General features: G+C 39.6%; 1 protein-coding gene across 2 annotated transcripts; it reads left to right on the plus strand.

Moving 5' to 3' along the window:
• The first annotated feature begins 2490 nt into the window (after nucleotides 1-2490).
• On the plus strand, nucleotides 2491-18245 carry calub (calumenin b). Of its 2 annotated transcripts, XM_061916812.1 has the most exons (7): nucleotides 2492-2643; nucleotides 7873-8113; nucleotides 12323-12516; nucleotides 12583-12749; nucleotides 12828-12888; nucleotides 15213-15412; nucleotides 17444-18245. In XM_061916812.1, the coding sequence occupies exons 1-7, from the start codon at nucleotides 2511-2513 to the stop codon at nucleotides 17546-17548; spliced, it is 1101 nt and encodes a 366-aa protein (XP_061772796.1). In that variant the 5' UTR covers nucleotides 2492-2510; the 3' UTR covers nucleotides 17549-18245. The 2 variants fall into 2 exon arrangements, with proteins under 2 accessions (XP_061772795.1, XP_061772796.1); XM_061916811.1 differs by having other exon boundaries at nucleotides 2491-2643; nucleotides 12323-12749.
• The last annotated feature ends 1595 nt before the right edge of the window (nucleotides 18246-19840 follow it).

A 19840-nucleotide genomic window follows, 5' to 3' on the forward strand; every position in this document is an offset into this window, starting at 1 on the left:
ATGAAATTAAATCATCTCCCACGGCACACTAGTTAAAAAACACTGCTCTATTAATAGCACAAAAACACTGCTCTAATTAATAGCACAGTAGTAATTCGGTGAATATTATACCTCACTTGGTAGAGTGGGCTTCACGGTGGAAGAGGGGTTAGTGCGTCTGCCTCACAATACGAAGTTCCTGCAGTACTGGGTTCAAATCCAGGCTCGGGATCTTTCTGTGTGGAGTTTGCATGTTCTCCCCGTGAATGCGTGGGTTCCCTCCGGGTACTCCGGCTTCCTCCCACTTCCAAAGACATGCACCTGGGGATAGGTTGATTGGCAACACTAAATTGGCCTTAGAGTGTGAGTGTGAATGTTGTCTGTCTATTTGTGTTGGCCCTGTGATGAGAGGGCGACTTGTCCAGGGTGTACCCTGCCTTCCGCCCGATTGTAGCTGAGATAGGCGCCAGCGACCCCGAAAGGGAATAAGCGGTAGAAAATGGATGGATGGACTTGGTAGAGTGACCGTGCCAGCAACTTGAGGGTTTCAGGTTCCATTCCCGCTTTCGCCAACCTAGTCACTGCCGTTGTGTGCTTGGGAGAGACACTTTACCCACCTGCTCCCAGTGCCAGCCACACTGGTTTAAATGTAACTTAAGATATTGGGTTTCACTATGAAAGCGCTATATAAATATACACACCCAGTTTCCATATGAGTTGGGAAATTGTGTTAGATGTAAATCTAAACGGAATACAATGATTTGCAAATCCTTTTCAACCCATATTCAGTTGAATGCACTACAAAGATAAGGTATTTGATGTTCAAACTCATAAACTTTATTTTTTTTTTTGCAAATAATAATTAACTTATAATTTTATGGCTGCAACACTTGCCAAAGTAGTTGGGAAAGTGCATGTTCACCACTGTGTTACATCACCTTTTCTTTTAACAACACAATAAACGTTTGGGAAATGAGGAAACTAATTGTTGAAGCTTTGAAAGTGGAATTCTTTCTCATTCTTGTTTTATGTAGAGCTTCAGTCGTTTAACAGTCCGGGGTGTTCACTGTCGTATTTAACGCTTCATAATGTGCCACACATTTTCGATGGGAGACAGGTCTGGACTGCAGGCGGGCCAGGAAAGTACCCGCAATCTTTTTTTAACGAAGCCACGTTGTTGTAACACTTGTCTTGCTGAAATAAGCAGGGGCATCCATGATAACGTTGCTTGAATGACATGTTTCTCCAAAACCTGTATGGACCTTTCAGCATTAATGGTGCCTTCACAGATGTGTAAGTTACCCATGCCTTGGGCATTAATACACCCCCATACCATCACAGATGCTGGCTTTTCAACTTTGCGCCTATAACAATCCGAATGGTTATTTTCATCTTTGTTGCGGAGGACACCACGTCCTCTGTTTCCAAATATAATTTCAAATGTGGACTCGTCAGACCACAGAACACCTTTCCACTTTGCATCAGTCCATCTTAGATGATCTCGGGCCCAGCGAAGCCGGCAGCGTTCCTGGGTGTTGTTGATAAATGGGTTTGGCTTTGCATAGTAGAGTTTTAACTTGCACTTACAGATGTAGCGACCAACTGTAGTTACTTACAGTGCTTTAATGAAGTGTTCCTGAGCGCATGTGGTGATATCCTTTACACACTGATGTCGGTTTTTGATGCAGGTCCGCCTGAGGGATCAAAAGTCTGTAATATCATCGCTTACGTGCAGTGATTTCTCTAGATTCTCTGAACTTTTTGATGATTTCTACGGACCGTAGATGGTAATATCCCTAAATTCCTTGCAATAGCTCGTTGAGAAATGTAGTTCTAAAACTGTTCAACAATTTGCTTACAAAGTGGTTACCCTCGCCCCATCCTTGTTTGGGAATTACTTAGCATTTCATGGAAGCTCTTTTTATACCCAATCATGGCACCCAACTGTTCCCAATTAGCCTGCTCACCTGTGGGATGTTCCATATAAGTGTTTGATGAGCATTACTTAACTTTATCAGTATTTATTGCCACCTTTCCCAACTTATTTGTCACGTGTTGCTGGCATCAAATTCTAAAGTTAATGATTATTTGCAAAAAGAAACAGTCCGAACATCAAATATGTTGTCTTTGTAGCCTATTCAACTAAATATGGGTTGAAAATGATTTGCAAATCATTGTATTATGTTTTACATTTACATCTAACACAAATTCCCAACTCATATGGAAACGGGGTTTGTAATCAACTTCACTACTACTACACTAATAATGCATCAGTTTCAAGAAGAATGTATTTTGTAAAGTACACAATAAATCAGTTGTTTGGTGGAGTGTGTCGTGTACGTCATTGAAATAGAAATATACACGCGCATCTCGTAATAGGAATATTCCTCACAGTAAAAACAATTAGTGTGTCCGTCCATCCATTTCCTACCGCTTGTCCCTTATTAGTGTATGAATGAACCGAATGTTGTTGACTTTGCGGACGTGGCGGTTTTGGGCCAATCCAATCACAGATGGAGTGAAACGGACCAATGAGCGGGCGACATCGCACTGGCGTCCGCGGCGTCCTATTGGCCGGTCGGCGAGCGGGGAACCGGAAGCATAAGGGTGTGTTTCCGGGGGGCGGGTCCAGCGCCACATCGACGAAGTTCTCCCAAGACGTCGGTAAGTACACCTGGAAAATGTCGCCCTGAGGCGCCCAAATTGTTTGCTTTGAAAGCCGCGCGGCAGTGTTTGCTGTCGGAATACACAATGTAGGAAGCTATTGAAACCGTTACATAGACTTAAGTCGATGTTTAAAATGCTTGGGACGTAACGCTATTGTAACCTGTCTAATGTCGCGCCTGACGTTGGACTTAAGGATATGAACTTAACACCTAATTCACTGAGTCTATAATGTGTTGCCTTTACTACGTTTTACCTTTCTATATTTAAAATTTTTCGCAAATTTGTGCTTTGAAATGTCTTTGTACTCTATGCTCACCCAACGTAATCAAGATGCAAGCAGGCTTCCTGAGCTTTTAAGTGTATGCTGATAATGTCATCATTATAGGAACACATTTACAACATGGACAATTCCAATATTGTTGTCAGTATTTATACAAGACTTCAACTGTGTTTAATTCCAATATTGTTGTCAGTATTTATACAAGACTTCAATATTGTCTAATTCCAATATTGTTGTCAGTATTTATACAAGACTTCAATAGTGTTTAATTCCAATATTGTTGTCAGAATTTCTACTAGACAACTCCAATTGTGTCGTATAATTGCAAATTTGACAATATTTCTACAGGACAATTTCAATAGTGTCTAATTCCAATATTGTTAGTATTTTTACAGGACAACTTTAACAGTGTTGTCTAATTCCAATATTGTTGTCAGTATTTCTACAAGACAACTTCAATAGTGTCTGATTCCAATATTGTTCTCAATATTTCTACAAGACAACTTCAATAGTGTCTAATTCCAATATTGTTGTCAGTATTTCTACAAAACAACTTCAATATTTTTGTCTAATTCCAATATTGTTGTCAGTATTTCTACAAGACAACTTCAATAGTATCTAATTCCAATATTGTTGTCAGTATTTCTACAAGACTACTTCAATAGTATCTAATTCCAAAATTGTCAGTACTTCTACAAGACAACTTCAATAGTGTCTGATTCCAATATTGCTCTCAGTATTTCTACAAGAAAACTTCATTAGTGTTGTCTAATTCCAATATTGTTGTCAGTATTTCTAAAATACTTCAATTGTGTAGTCTAATTCCAATATTGTTGTCAGTATTTCTACAAGACAACTTCAATGTTGTCTAATTCCAATACTGTTGTCAGTATTTCTAAAAGACTTCAATTGTGTTGTCTTATTCCAATATTGTTGTCAGTATTTTTACAAGACAACTTCAATAGTATCTAATTCCAATATTGTCAGTACTTCTACAAGACAGCTTCAATAGTATTGTCTAATTCCAATATTGTTGTCAGTATTTCTACTAGACTACTTCAATTGTGTCTAATTCCAATATTGTTGTCAGTATTTCTACAAGACAACTTCAATGTTGTCTAATTCCAATACTGTTGTCAGTATTTCTAAAATACTTCAATGGTGTAGTCTAATACCAATATTGTTGTCAGTATTTCTACAAGACAACTTCTGTATGTCTATGTCCAATATTGTCAGTATTTCTACAAGACAACTTCAATAGTCTTGTGCAATTCCAATATTGTTGTCAGTATTTCTACAAGACAACTTCAATAGTGTCTAATTCCAATATTGTTGTCAGTAATTCTAAAAGACAACTTCAATATTTTTGTCTAATTCCAATATTGTTGTCAGTATTTTCTACTAGACTACTTCAATTGTGTCTAATTCCAATATTGTTGTCAGTATTTCTACAAGACTTCAATTGTGTTGTCTAATTCCAATATTGTTGTCAGTATTTCTACAAGACAACTTCAATAGTGTCTGATTCCAATATTGTTGTCAGTATTTCTACAAGACAACTTTAATATTTTTGTCTAATTCCAATATTGTTGTCAGTATTTATAAGACAACTTCAATAGTATCTAATTCTAATATTGTCAGTATTTCTACAAGACAACTTCAATAGTGTCTGATTCCAATATTGTTGTCAGTATTTCTACAAGACAACTTCATTAGTGTTGTCTAATTCCAATATTGTTGTCAATATTTCTAAAAGACTTCAATTGTGTAGTCTAATTCCAATATTGTTGTCAGTATTTCTACAAGACAACTTCTATATGTCTATGTCCAATATTGTCAGTATTTCTACAAGACAACTTCAATAGTCTTGTGCAATTCCAATATTGTTGTCAGTATTTCTACAAGACAACTTCAATAGTGTCTAATTCCAATATTGTTGTCAGTATTTCAACAATCAACTTCAATATTTTTGTCTAATTCCAATATTGTTGTCAGTATTTCTACTAGACTACTTCAATTGTGTTTAATTCCAATATTGTCAGTATTTCTGCAAGACAACTTCAATGTTGTCTAATTCCAATTCTGTTGTCAGTATTTCTAAAAGACTTCAATTGTGTTGTCTAATTCCAATATTGTTGTCAGTATTTCTACAAGACAACTTTAATATTTGTGTCTAATTCCAATATTGCTGTCAGTATTCATAAGACAACTTCAATAGTATCTAATTCTAATATTGTCAGTATTTCTACAAGACAACTTCAATAGTGTCTGATTCCAATATTGTTCTCAGTATTTCTACAATACAACTTCATTAGTGTTGTCTAATTCCAATATCGTTGTCAGTATTTCTACAAGACAACTTCTATAGTGTTGTGTAATTCCAATATTGTCAGTATTTTTACAAGACAACTTCAATAGTATCGAATTCCAATATTGTCATTACTTCTACAAGACAGCTTCAATAGTGTTGTCTAATTCCAATATTGTTGTCAGTATTTCTACTAGACTACTTCAATTGTGTCTAATTCCAATATCGTTGTCAGTATTTCTACAAGACAACTTCAATGTTGTCTAATTCCAATACTGTTGTCAGTATTTCTAAAATACTTCAATTGTGTTGTCTAATTCCAATATTGTTGTCAGTATTTCTACAAGACAACTTCAATAGTTTATAATTCCAATATTGTTGTCAGTATTTCTACAAGACAACTTAAATAGTTTTGTCTAATTCCGATATTATTGTCAGTATTTCTACAAGACAACTTCAATAGTTTTGTCTAGTTCCAATATTATTATCAGTTTTTATACATGACAACTCTAATACTGTCTAATTCCAATATTGTTGTCAGTATTTCTACAAGACAACTTCAATAGTGTCGTCTAATTCCTATATTGTTGTCAGCATTTCTACAAGACAACTTCAATATCCATCCATCCATTTTCTACCGCTTATTCCCTTCGGGATCGCGGTGGGCGCTGGAGCCTGTCTCCGCTACAATCGGGCGGAAGGCGGTATACACCCTGGACGAGTCGCCATCTCATCACAACTTCAATAGTGTCTAATTCCATTATTGTTGTCTACAAGACAACTTTAATATTGTTGTCGGTATTTCTACAAGACAACTTCAATTTTGTTGTCAGTATTTCTAAAAGACAGCTTCAATAGTTCTGTCTAATCAGTAGTGAAGTGAATTATATTTATATAGCGCTTTTTCTCGAGTGAATTTAAGCGCTTTACATAGTGAAACCCAATATCTAATTTTTACATTTAAACCAGTGCGGGTGTCACTGAGAGCAGGTGGGTAAAGTGTCTTGCCCAACGGCAGTGACTAAGATGGCGGAAGCGGGGATCGAAGCTGCAACCCTCAAGTTGCTGGCTCGGCCGCTCTACCAACCGAGCTATACACCCCCTTAGTAGTGTTGCCAGTATTTCTATAAGAATTGACTGAAAATCATCGCATGCAAATACAATTTTGCAGCTTCAGTTGACATTTTATTTCGATTTGCGGGATTAAAATTGATTATTTTACAACTGAGTTTTTCAACCTTTTCTGAGCCAAGGCAAATTTATTTCATTGAAAAAATCCGGAAGCACACCACCAGCATAAAGCATAAAAAAATGAAACTCAGTTGCTGATAATGACAATAAAAAGTCGTTCTCGCAATTGTTTGGTATAAATCAAACTATAACCAAGCATGCATGAATATAGCTCTTGTCTCAAAGTAGGTGTACTGTCACCACCCGTCACATCACACCCTGACTTATTTGTACTTTTTTGCTGTTTTCCTGTGTGTAGTGTTTTAATTCTTGACTTGCGCTCCTATTTTGGTAGCTTTTCCTCATTTGTTGGTATTTTCCTTTAGCAGTTTCATGTCTTCCTTTACTGCCATACCCCGCACCTGGTTTGTTTTAGCAATTTAGACTATTTAAGTTGTGCAGATGCTGTCCTTCTTAGTGGGGACATTGTTGATTGTCATGTCCTGCACGGATGTACTTTGTGGACACTGTCCGCTCCACACACTGTAAGTTTTTGCTGTCGTCCAGCATTCTGTTTTTGTTTACTTTGCAGCCAGTTCAGTTTTAGTTTCATTTTGCATAGCCTTCCCTAAGCTTCAATGCCTTTTCTTAGCGGCATTTAGAAGCACTTGCCTTTTGTTTATTTTTGGTTTAAGTGTTAGATACGTTTTTACCTGCACGCTCCCTCCCGCATATTGTAATCACGACAAACCATGTTCCCGACATCTCCAAAACAATTATCTACATGCGGCCACCTACTGATGTGGAAGAGTATTACACGGTTACTCTGCCAAGCTCTAGATAGCACAGACATTCAACAACGGCACATTTGCGGATTATAATTACTGGTTTGCAAAAAATATTTTTAACCCAATAAAGTGAAATTACATAATCTCCCACGGCACACTAGACTGTATCTCACGACACACTAGTGGTTGAAAAACACTTTTGCATAATTTTCCAATATGGGCTTTGAAAGAAAGTGCAGAATATATTATTAACCCAACATTTTTATATTGGCTGACAATTTGTATTCTTTCTCCATTAATATGTATGTCGGGGTCAGATGCTACTTTTTGTGTTTTAGTTACGTACATGTCTACAGTTTTATACAAGTCAATTTCAATCCTGTTAGTATTTATACAAAATCATTGTGTCATTAGTTACTAGCAACTGTTTATAGTACATCCTTACAGTAGCTACAAGCTAAGGGATCGCATCATGCACGAAACTGGAAACAATTAGCTCACAAATCAGCACTTGCTTGATTGATTGATTGATTGAAACTTTTATTAGTAGATTGCACAGTACAGTACATATTCTGTACAATTAACCACTAAATGGTAACACCTGAATAAGTCCACGTTAATAAATTCATGCTATGTTGCGTCATTATGCCGTCAACCAACATTCTCTGCCAATTCTCCAGGGTCTGCATACATGAGCAAGATGGAGCTGCGGCCATTCCTCATGTGCTTTGCCCTCTGCGTGGTTTACGCCACAAGCAAGCCCACGGAGAAGAAGGATCGCATTCACCACGACGAGCCGCTCAGCAACCGAGAGCACGACGACGCCGAGGGCTTCGACTACGATCATGAGGCCTTCCTGGGACAAGAGGAGGCCAAGACCTTTGACCAGCTCACCCCGGAGGAGAGCAAGGAGCGACTTGGGTAAGCCTACTTTGAAATTATTTTCAGGTTCATACATCTAGAAACTACCGTATTTCCTTGAATTAATTGCCGCCGGGCATGTAATATGCGCATGCCTTGAATTACTGCTTCCCAGTAAAACTCGCTTCCCAAAATGATTAGCGCATGCTTACTATTACCGCTGGGTCAAATTCGTGACGTCAGGAGTGACGCGTCCCCTATCATCATTTTCCAAATGGTGGAGGCTTATTTCAACAATTTGGGAAATAGCATAAAGGGAAGGAGATTAAGAGCGATTCAGTAGGATTTAAGGTCCAAGCTATCGAATACCGTTATGCTAAAAAGAACAGTAAGCAGCTTTGTTTAATTAATATACCACCCGTGGAGCTGAAGGTCCGACAGACAGGCAGAGCACGCTAGTTAGTTGTAGCAGCTAGCGATAGCAGCAGCCCTGCTCAAGATACCGGTGAGCAAGCGTAAGAGCGACCTGAATGAGGTTTTATTGAAAAACAAACAAAGTCAAACTGTTCAAGCCATGCCCTTTTGTGGGGGTCCTGGGATAAAGATATTACCCACGGAGCAGAACAGAGGGGGAGTCGCCCACACCCGAGCTAACTGGTAGCAGTGGTCCGATAGCAGCTTTCTGTGAGACTTTTTAAAGCTAAAGAAAGATAAGGAATACTTCTATAAACAAGCCATCGATGCCCCTGATCAAAAGGAGCCGGCATGGATCTCATTTACATGTAAAGGTAGAGGACCGAAAGCAATGGATGTCGAGCGGGTCTCACATGATACTGTGAAAGTTCAATCCATAGTGGCTCCAACACAGCCGCGAAAGTTCAGTTCAAAGCGGATCCAAGACAGCAGCGAGAGTCCCGTCCACAGGAAACCATCCCAAGCAGAGTCGGATCAGCAGTGTAGAGATGTTCCCAACCGATACACAAGCAAGCGGTCCATCCTGGGTCCCGACGAGCGGTCCATCCTGGGTCCAGACTCTGGACAGCCAGTACTTCATCCATGGTCATCGGACCGGACCCCCTCCACAAGGGAGGGGGGGACAGGGGAGAAAAAGAAAAGAAGCGGCAGATCAACTGGTCTAAAAAGGAGGTCTATTTAAAGGCTTTACAACATTAAAACTTGCTACATGGTGGTTTATACTGGAAATCCAAACTGTTGACACACACTGCATGTTGACATGTGTTGCTATACTGACACCTGGCGACGAAAACGCAAAACTGCAATCTGGGGATAACAAACCGTCTCCTTTGTAGATTCATTTAATGGACTTTCATTTCAAGTAAAGTGCTTTGATTTGAGTCATAAAGTGAATTTCACGACCTTGTATTTTATGAATTAAAGACAAATAAAACATCAAATGAGCTATAAAAGGCGGTGCTGAAAATAATAACCGTAAAAACTTTTTTTTTTATTAAATGTGCTTTTCATGATGGTATCCTTACATGACACTCAATTTTTTACTGCATGAGACACTGTGGATGTTCCCACACAGTTATTTGCGCTTAAAAATACATGTTTGTGGTAATAAATATGATTTGAACACTGAAGCATAATGTTTTTATTTAATTACAGCAAGTCTGTTTATCATAACCCTTTCTGCCACTACATTATATACATTATCTCATTTTAAGTTTTTTTGTTGTTTGCACAACAATAATATTGTAGTGTGAGATCTTATCTTTATATCCATAAAGAAAAAGAAAAAAAACATTATACTCCATGCATTGCAGCCTGTCTTGAAACCATGTCACTTCTTAAGAACAGATTGTTCACACAAGATGAATATCTCATATGGCAGAAAGAAGAACAAATAAGGTTCTGTTTTATTTCTGTTAGTTTAACATGACTCATTCAGCTAGGACACGAAAAACGGGTCTTACTAGTACCTGGTCAGCCAGGGTACCAAGCATGCCAAGCGGGTGACCGACACACCTGCCGTGGAGGCTTGAGCCCTTGGCAGAGGAAGACATGGAAGAAACCATGACATTTAACTCCCGCTCTCTACAGTTGATTTTGTGTTTTTGTTAACTGTGAACCGACATAAAATGGTGGATGTTTCCATCATATCCATCACGCAAGTGTTTCTAGAGCTGTCTTAGAGTCGATTATACTTTATTCATACAAACCCCGTTTCCATATGAGTTGGGAAATTGTGTTACATGTAAATATAAACGGAATACAATGATTTGCAAATCATTTTCAACCCATATTCAGTTGACAACATATTTGATGTTCAAACTGATTAACAATTTTTTTTTGCAAATAATCATTAACTTTAGAATTTGATGCAACCAACACATGACAAAGAAGTTGGGAAAGGTGGCAATAAATACTGATAAACTTGAGGAATGCTGATCAAACACTTATTTGGAACATCCCACAGGTGTGCAGGCTAATTGGAACAGGTGGGTGCCATTATTGGGTATAAAAGCAGCTTCCCAAAAAAATGCTGTAAAACCTTAAAATCACATCTTATATGCACAGGAAGCCAGTGCAGGTGAGCCAGTATAGGTATATATATATATATATATATATATATATATATATATATATATATATATATATATATATATATATATATATAATATATATATATAGGTATATAGGTATATATTAGGGCTGTGAATCTTTGGGTGTCCCACGATTCGATTCAATATCGATTCTTGGGGTCACGATTCGATAAAATATCGAATTTTTTTTTCCGATTCGATTCTCGATTCAAAAACGATATATTTCCGATTCAAAACGATTCTGTATTCATTCAATACATAGGATTTCAGCAGGATCCACCCCAGTCTGCTGACATGCTAGCAGAATAGTAGATTAAAAAAAAAAAAAAAACTTTTATAATTGCAAAGGACAATGTTTTATCAACTGATTGCAATAATGTTAATTTGTTTTAACTATTAAACGAACCAAAAATATGACTTATTTTATCTTTGTGAAAACATTGAACACAGTGTGTTGTCAAGCTTATGAGATGCGATGCAAGTGTAAGTCACTGTGACACTATTGTTCTTTTTTATTATTTTTATAAATGTCTAATGATAATGTCAGTGAGGGATTTTTAATCACTGCTATGCTGAAATTATAATTAATATTGATACTGTTGTTGATAATATTCGTTTTTGTTTCAATACTTTTGGTTTGTTCTGTGTCGTGTTTGTGTCTCCTCTCAATTGCTCTGTTTATTGCAGTTCTGAGTGTTACTGGGTCAGGTTTGGTTTTGGAATTGGATTGCATTTTTATGGTATTGCTGTGTAGTGGTTTGTTGGATTGATTAAAAAAAAAAGAGAGAGAGAATCGATTCTGAATCGCACAACGTACACAATTCGATTCGTATTCGAATCGATTTTTCCCCACACCCCTAGTATATGTATATGAGGTATATACAGTATAGGTGTAATATGATCAAACTTTCTTGTTCTAGTCAAAAGTCTAGCAGCCGCATTTTGTACCAAATGTAATCTTTTAATGCTAGACATAAGGAGACATGAAAATAATAGGTTTACAGTAATGGAGACGAGAAGTAACGAACACATGAATAATGATCTCAGCGTCAATAGTGGACAAAATGGAACAGATTTTAGCGATATTACGGGGATGAAAGAAAGCCGTTTTAGTAACACTCTTAATGTGTGACTCAAACGAGAAAGTTGGGTGGAAGACAATACCCAGATTCTTTACCGAGTCGCCTTGTGTAATTGTTCGGTTGTCAAATGTTAAGGTGGTATTAATAAATAGGTGTATTATTGTTTGGTTTTCAAATGTTAAGGTGGTATTATTAAATAGGTGTGTAATTGCTTGGTCCTCAAATGTTAAGGTGGTACTAATAATACCAATACCATAAAGTAATCATATTTTCCCCGTAATTGTTGTCACTTTGTAAAACGTCTCGCTGGCGAGTCGCGGTGCTCTGTTTGTGCTTCCGTGTGTGGGCTGGGGGCCCGCCGAGATAAAGATTGTGAATGACTGAAAAGAGGGATCACTGCCTTCAGTAATTTTTACTCTTTCTTCTTGTTTGAAGCGAGGAAGAAACTCGGGCTCAACAAATCCGATTGGCGAACCAGTCTGTCACTCAGATGACTGCGGAAATTTAAAAAACAACAAAAAAACCTCAGCATCTTGCACTTCTGTAATGGCACTAAATAAAGCCTCCTGGTGCAGTCCTAGTCTGCACTCTACTTTAGAGTTGCCTTGTTCTTCCTGCAGCATGCTGGTGGAGCGCATCGATGAAGATAAAGATGGTTTTGTGACTGTGGAGGAGATGAAAAACTGGATCAAACACTCGCAGAAGAGGTGGATCTACGAGGATGTGGATCGGCAGTGGAAGAGTCACGACCTCAACGGCGACAACGTGGTGTCGTGGGAGGAGTACAAGAACGCCACATACGGATACATTCTCGGTAAGACCACCCAGGCGCGCAAAAAGTCAGCGCGAACGCCGCTGACACTCGCTCATTTGACCTCAGACGACCCCGAGCCCGACGACAGCTTCAGCTACAAACAGATGATGTCTCGTGACGAGAGGAGATTCAAGATGGCCGACCAAGACAATGACCTGATGGCCAACAAAGAGGAGTTCACCGCCTTCCTTCACCCTGAGGAGTACGATCACATGAAAGACATTGTGGTGCTGGTGAGCCATAACTCTGCCTCCTCAAGTAAGTGTTGGGAACTGATGTTAACTCTGTCCTGCATGCTGTCCTCCCTGCAGGAAACTATGGAGGACATTGACAAGAATGGAGATGGTTTGATTGACCTCGACGAGTACATTGGTAAGTGGCCATTTATTATAGCCTGAAAACAGATGAAGAAACTAAAATACTTTGTAATGTAGTTTCTCGTGTTGCACAATATAGACAATTTTAAATATATACTTTGAGTTAGGGCTGGGCGATATGGCCTTTTTTTTTTTTATATATATATCTCGATATTTTTATGCCATATCGCGATACACAATATATATCTCGATATTTTGCCTTAGCCTTGAATGAACACTTGAGGCTTTTAATCACAGTGGTATGATGATTCTATGTGTCTACATTAAAACATTCTTCTTCATACTGCATTAATATATGCTACTTTTAAAGGCCTACTGAAATGAGATTTTCTTATTCAAACGGGGATAGCTGGTCCATTCTATGTGTCATACTTGATCATTTTGCGATATTGCCATATTTTTGCTGAAAGGATTTAGTAGAGAACATCAACGATAAAGTTCGCAACTTTTGGTCGCTAATAGAAAAGCCTTGCCTGTACCGGAAGTCGCAGACGATGACGTCACCCGTTGAGGGCTCCTCACGTCCTCACATTGTTTTTAATGGGAGCCTCCAACAAAAAGAGCTATTCGGACTGAGAGAACAACAATTTCCCCATTAATTTGAGCGAGGAAGAAAGATTCGTGTTTGAGGATATTGATAGCGACGGACTAGAAATAGAAAAAAAAAATCAAGGTTACAAAAAAAAAACGCGATTGCATTGGGACATATTCAGATGTTTTTCGACACATTTACTAGGATAAATCTGGGAAATCCCTTATCTTTCTATTGTGTTTTAGTGAGTTTAATAGTACCTGATAGTCAGGAGGGTGTGCCACAGAAACACGTCATTCATGCCACTCCTTCTTTGTCTCATTTTGTCCACCAAAGGTTTTATACTGTGCGTGAATGCACAAAAGTGTCCGCCTTGAGATCGGTAGGTTGTGAGTTTGAACCCCGGCAGAGTCATACCAAAGACTATAAAAATAGGAGCCATTACCTCCCTGCTTGGCACTCAGCATCAACGGTTGGAATTGGGTGTTGAATCACCAAAAATGATTCCCGGGCGAGGCCACCGCTGCTGCTCACTGCTCCCCTCCCATGGGGTGAAGACGGGTGATGGGTCAAATGCAGAGGACACATTTCACCCTATCTAGTGTGCTTGCGTGCGAAAATCATTGGAATTTGAACTTAACTTGGACAGAGACAAGTGAACGGCCACGTCTTCCAACCCAAGACTATGTTTTCACTGCGGGCAAAATCAGATTTTTTTTTAGATCTGAGTTTTTTTCATGCTGCGCTGTCCGTCAAAATGGAAACATCCTAAAGAATGGTGGCTCAGACAGATTCCCAGTTTGTGTTTTTTTCCTGGCACAAAATGCAACATTTTCGAAACTAAGGTTCAAACTCTGTCCCGTTCTTATCTATTCAAACCAACCTTTTAACTCCACAACATACGTTACTACATTACATTGGCGAGATCCCGTCAGTTGTTGATAAATGGCTTTGGCGGTGGCTTTGCATAGTAGAGTTTTAGCAAAGCCGGCAGAGTTTCTGGGTGTTGTTGATAAATGGCTTTGGCTTTGCAAAGTAAAGTTTTAACTTGCACTTACAGATGTAGCGACAAACTGTAGTTACTGACAGTGCTTTTCTGAAGTGTTCCTGAGCCCAGTGGTGATATCCTTTACACACTGATATCGCTTTTTGATGCAGTACGACTTGAGGGATGGAAAGTCCGTAATATCATCGTTTACTACGTGCAGTGATTTCTCCAGATTCCCTAAACCTTTTGATGATATTACGGAGCGTAGATGGTGACATCCCTAAATTTCTTGTAATAGCCGGTTGAGAAATGTACTTGTACAATTTGCTCAGGCGTTTGTTGACAAAGTGTTGACCCTCGCCCCGTCCTTGTTTGTGATTGAGTGAGCATTTCATGGAAGATGCTTTCATATCCAATCATGGCACCCACCTGTTCCCAATTAGCCTGTTCACCTGTGGCATTTTCCAAATAAGTCTTTGAGCATGCCTCAACTTTCCCAGTCTTTATTGCCACTTGTGCTATCTTTTTTTAAACATGTTGCAGGCATCAAATTCCAAATGAGCTAATATTTGCAAAAAATAACAAAGTTTACCAGTTTGAACGTTAAATATCTTGTCTTTGCAGTCTATTCAATAGAATATAAGTTGAAAAGGATTTGCAAATCATTGTATTCTGCTTTTATTTACCATTTACAGAATGTGACAACTTCACTGCTTTTAGAGTTTGTAGGTGTAAATGTTGAAAGTGTGTAAGCATGCAAACAATGAATGCAGTCTGGTCTTCCTCCCTGTGGCCGCAGGTGACATGTACAACCAGGACAGCGCGGGCACAGAACCTGAGTGGGTGAAGACGGAGAGGGAGCAGTTTAGTGAGTTCAGGGACAAAAACAAGGACGGCAAGATGGACAAGGAGGAGACCAGAGACTGGATCTTGCCCAACGACTACGACCACGCAGAGGCGGAGGCCAAGCACCTGGTCTACGAGTCTGACGCTGACAAAGTAAGTTCAAGCTATGACATTTCAGCAGAGCACCATCGATCCAACTCCACCCTCCTCTTCATCTATCTCCACCCTCCTCTTGATTTTAACTCCACCCTCCTCTTCATCTATCCCCACCCTCCTCTTCATCTATCACCACCCTCCTCTTGATCTTAACTCCACCCTCCTCTTCCTCTTGTACTCAACTCCACCCTCCTCTTCATCAATCAATCAATCAATGTTTTTTTATATAGCCCCAAATCACAATTGTCTCAAAGGACTGCACAAATCATTACGACTACAACATCCTCTTCCTCTTGTACTTAACTCCACCCTCCGTTTGAACTAACTCAACTCTTCTCTTGATCTAACTCCACTCTCCTCTTGATCTAACTCCACTCTCCTCTTGATCTAACTCCACTCCTCTTGATATAACTCCACCCTCCGCTTGAACTAACTCAACTCTTCCCTTGATATAACTCCACCCTCCTCTTGATCTAACTCCACCCTCCTCTTGATCTAACTCCACCCTCCTCTTGATCTAACTCCACCCTCCTCTTGATCTAACTCAACGCTTCCCTTGATCTTAACTCCACCCTCCTTTTCCTCTTGTACTTAACTCCACCCTCCTCTTCATCTATCCCCACCCTCCTCTTGGTCTTAACTCCCCCTCCTCTTCCTCTTGTACTTAACTCCACCCTCCGTTTGAACTAACTCAACTCTTCCCTTGATCTAACTCCACTCTCCTCTTGAACTAACTCCACCCTCCTCTTGATCTAACTCCACCCTCTTGATCTTAACTCCACCCTCCTTTAACTAACTCCACCTCCCCCTTCCTCTTGATCTTAACTCCACTCTCTTCTTGATCTAACTCCACCCTCTTGAACTAACTCCACTCTTCTCTTGAGCAAACTCCACCTTCCTCTTGATCTTAACTTCACCCTCCTCCTGATTAAAACTCCACCCTCCTCTTAACTAACTCCACCCTCCTCTCAAATTATCTCCACCTTCCTCCTGAACTAACTCCACCCTCCTCTTCCTCTTGATTATAACTCCACCCTCCTCTTGAACTAACTCAACTCTACCCTTGATCTATCCCCACCCTCTTCTTGATCTGAACTCCACCCTTCTCTTGATATAACTCCACCCTCCTATTCCTCTTGAACTAACTCCTCTTTTGTTGATCAAACTCCACCTTCCTCTTGATCTTAACTCCACCCTCCTCCTGATTATAACTCCACCCTCCTCTTGAACTAACTCCACCCTTGTATCGAATTATCTCCACCTTCCTCTTGAACTATCTCCACCCTCCTCTTACTTTAACTCTACCCTCTTGAACTAACTCAACTCTACCCTTGATCTAACTCCACCCTCCTCTTGCTCTATCCCCACCCTCTTCTTGATCTTAACTCCACCCTTCTCTTGATCTAACTCCACCCTCATCTTAGTCTTGACCTAAATCCAACCTCCTTTTGAACTAACTAATTTTCTCTTGATCTTAACTCCACCCTCCTCTTGATCGAACTCCACCCTCCTCTTGAACTAACTCCACCCTCCTCTCGAATTATCTCCACCCTCCTCTTGCTCTATCCCCACCCTCTTCTTGATCTTAACTCCACCCTTCTCTTGATCTAACTCCACCCTCATCTTACTCTTGACCTAACTCCAACCTCCTTTTGAACTAACTAATTTTCTCTTGATCAAACCCCACCTTCTTGATCTGAACTCCACCCTCCTCTTGAACTAACTCCCCCCTCTTGATCAAACTCCACCCTCCTCTTGAACTAACTCCACCCTCCTCTTGAATTATCTCCACCATCCTCTTGATCCATCTCCACCCTCCACTTGATCTTAACTCCACCCTCCTGATTATAATTCCACCCTCCTTTTGAACTAACTCCACCCTCCTCTTGATCCATCTCCACCGTCCATTTGATCTTATTTCCACCCTCCTCCTGATTATAACTCCACCTTCCTCTTGATCTTAACTTCATCCTCCTCTATTCATAACTCCACCCTCCCCTTGGTCTGACTCCACCCTCCTGTGTGCAGGACGGCCAACTGACCAGGAGTGAGATCGTGGACAAGTACGATCTGTTTGTGGGCAGCCAGGCCACAGACTTTGGAGAAGCCCTGACTCGACATGATGAGTTCTAAGACATTGGACTGTTCTCTCTCCAGACTCCATGATGAGGTCACTAACTCTGTGGACAAACAATAATTTCTGTGATGTGTCCCACAAAAGACGCTGGTTTGATGGTGCACACCCCCGTGTGTCTGCTGTCAGACTAAAAATCAAATCAAAATACCACAGATGAGAAAGTTAAAGGTCGGGCATGCAGAATTGTTTGGTTCCTTGTTTGCAAGCACTGGACAATAATTCCCTGCCCAAAAAATTAGTGAGATCTCATCCAAACTGAATGTTAGATGTTTGCTCCAAGGGCTGAATGCTCAGCAACATGAGGACTGGAGATGTAGGAAGACCTACATGATGCTCTGTGCTGTCTCATCTTCTAGCTACCATATTTATACAAACACCTCTTTTTGTATTTGTGTGCCCTGCAAAATTCACTCAAGGAAGCTTTTCTCCACCACACTTCTCCTATAAATTCTTTGCTAAGCTTGTATTTTCTCTAACACCATTTAGAACCACTGTTGATCATGTTTTATATTGTATAATGCACATTGAGGTTATTTTGTGTTGGTTTTTTTTACCCGCTCACTTCAGAAAGGCAGCGTTTCACTCGAGACTTAACTGTAAATACGTTTGTCTGCAAACTGAGCTGACGATCAGGTCAAGTTTTTGTGATCGAGAACATCTTAAAAAAATAAATAAAATTAGGGTAAAAATGTCTCCAGTCTTCTTTTGCCCTGATTTCTTCTAGATCATAATTTCAATCAATCGGTCATTCAATGTTTACTTATAGAGCCCTAAATCATGAGTGTCTCAAAGGGCTGCACGAGCCACGACGACATCCTCGGCTCAGATCCCACATCAGGGCAAGGAAAAACTCAACCCAATGGGATAATGAGAAACCTCGGAGGGGACCACAGATGTGGGGAAAGGTGGTATTAAATAGGTGTCATTGTTTGGTTGATGAACGTTGATCTTGAAATGTAAGTGTTAAAAGTAAAAAAAAAAAGATAACGTACGACTTTATGAGTGGGGAACCTTTCGGATCTCAAATATTTTTAGTAGGATTTTATTCAAGTTTTAACTGTGATTACTCAAAAATATTAAATAATTAAAATCAATGGTGTCCTGCATTATTGATCTTTGAGGGCTTTAATTGCTAAATAAAGGAACTCTCCTGAAGGAATCAATAAAGTACTATCCGTCTAAATACTGCATATTTTAGTTTTACTATAAAAAACAAAGTTTTCTTTGACAGAAAAGGCATAAAACCTTATTTGTTTTACTTTATATCAACCTCAAGTTGATATAGAGATTTACTGTAGCATTAAATAAAACATAATTATGATTTGACTTATTTTTAACATGTTTGTGACTGATCCCTTTATGCTTCCCAGGAGCATAAGGATTAAAAAAAAAAAAATCCATATATTTTGTTATGGTTTAAAAATGAAAAACATCAAAACGGCCCCCGCATCCTTACATTTTTCCGTGTGCGGCCCTCTGTGGAAAAAGTTTGGACACCCCTGGCTTTTATGATCAGAGCCGATCTATTCACGTTCACGCGCAGGTACAGCGCGGCGCGCTCCCGTCTCACCTGCTGGTGCGCGAGCCCGCTAATTAGACAGCTGCGTCGAATCAAGGAGAACAGAAGACGTCACCGCAGCGCAGAGTGGACACAAAGTTGACGGAGTTGTGACAAAAGTGTATCGAAACCGAAAAGCTGAACGGACAGCCGGTAAGTTTGCGCTTTATTTCTCTTAAGTGTGTGTGTGTTTGTATTGTTGCGCTGCAGAGACTTTTTTTTTTTCAAATGAGGTCAATTCCTGTTGATGACCTCACTTATCATGGAGCTGCGGTATTTTTACAAAACACCAAAACAATCCTAGCCAATATTTCACAATAATTCCCACCTTTAGAGTAATGTGTATGCAAATTATTGTGATTGACATGCATACTTGCCAACCTCGAGACCGCCGATTTCGGGAGGTGGGGGGGCGTGGTTAAGAGTCAAATATTTAAATATATATAGAATAGAATAGAAAGTACTTTATTGATCCCTGGGGGAAATTCAGCACCACAGTTCGCTCACGATAAACAATAATAATAATAAATAATATATGACATATATACTTAATATATGAATAATACCAAAATATTCTACATATATTCTACAAACCTCCTGTGTCGTTCCGTGTTGCATTTAGGGAGTCTGAGCCGAGTGTAGTGGTTGGCAGGTGTTGTCCATAATGGCTAGGAGTTTTGCTAGACTTCTCCTCTCTGACACCACCGTCAGAGAGTCCAGCTCCAATCCC

Source organism: Nerophis ophidion, linkage group LG12 (genome assembly GCF_033978795.1).
Source record: "Nerophis ophidion isolate RoL-2023_Sa linkage group LG12, RoL_Noph_v1.0, whole genome shotgun sequence".
Taxonomy (NCBI): domain Eukaryota; kingdom Metazoa; phylum Chordata; class Actinopteri; order Syngnathiformes; family Syngnathidae; genus Nerophis; species Nerophis ophidion.

Excerpts from the sequence above, each read along its gene's own strand:
- calub (XM_061916811.1), top strand. The coding sequence starts at position 2,511 with ATGAGCGGGCGACATCGCACTGGCGTCCGCGGCGTCCTATTGGCCGGT. Across the intron at positions 2,644-7,872 it reads GAAGTTCTCCCAAGACGTCG|GGTCTGCATACATGAGCAAG; the intron begins GTAAGTACACCT and ends CCAATTCTCCAG. Across the intron at positions 12,750-12,827 it reads TGAAAGACATTGTGGTGCTG|GAAACTATGGAGGACATTGA; the intron begins GTGAGCCATAAC and ends TCCTCCCTGCAG.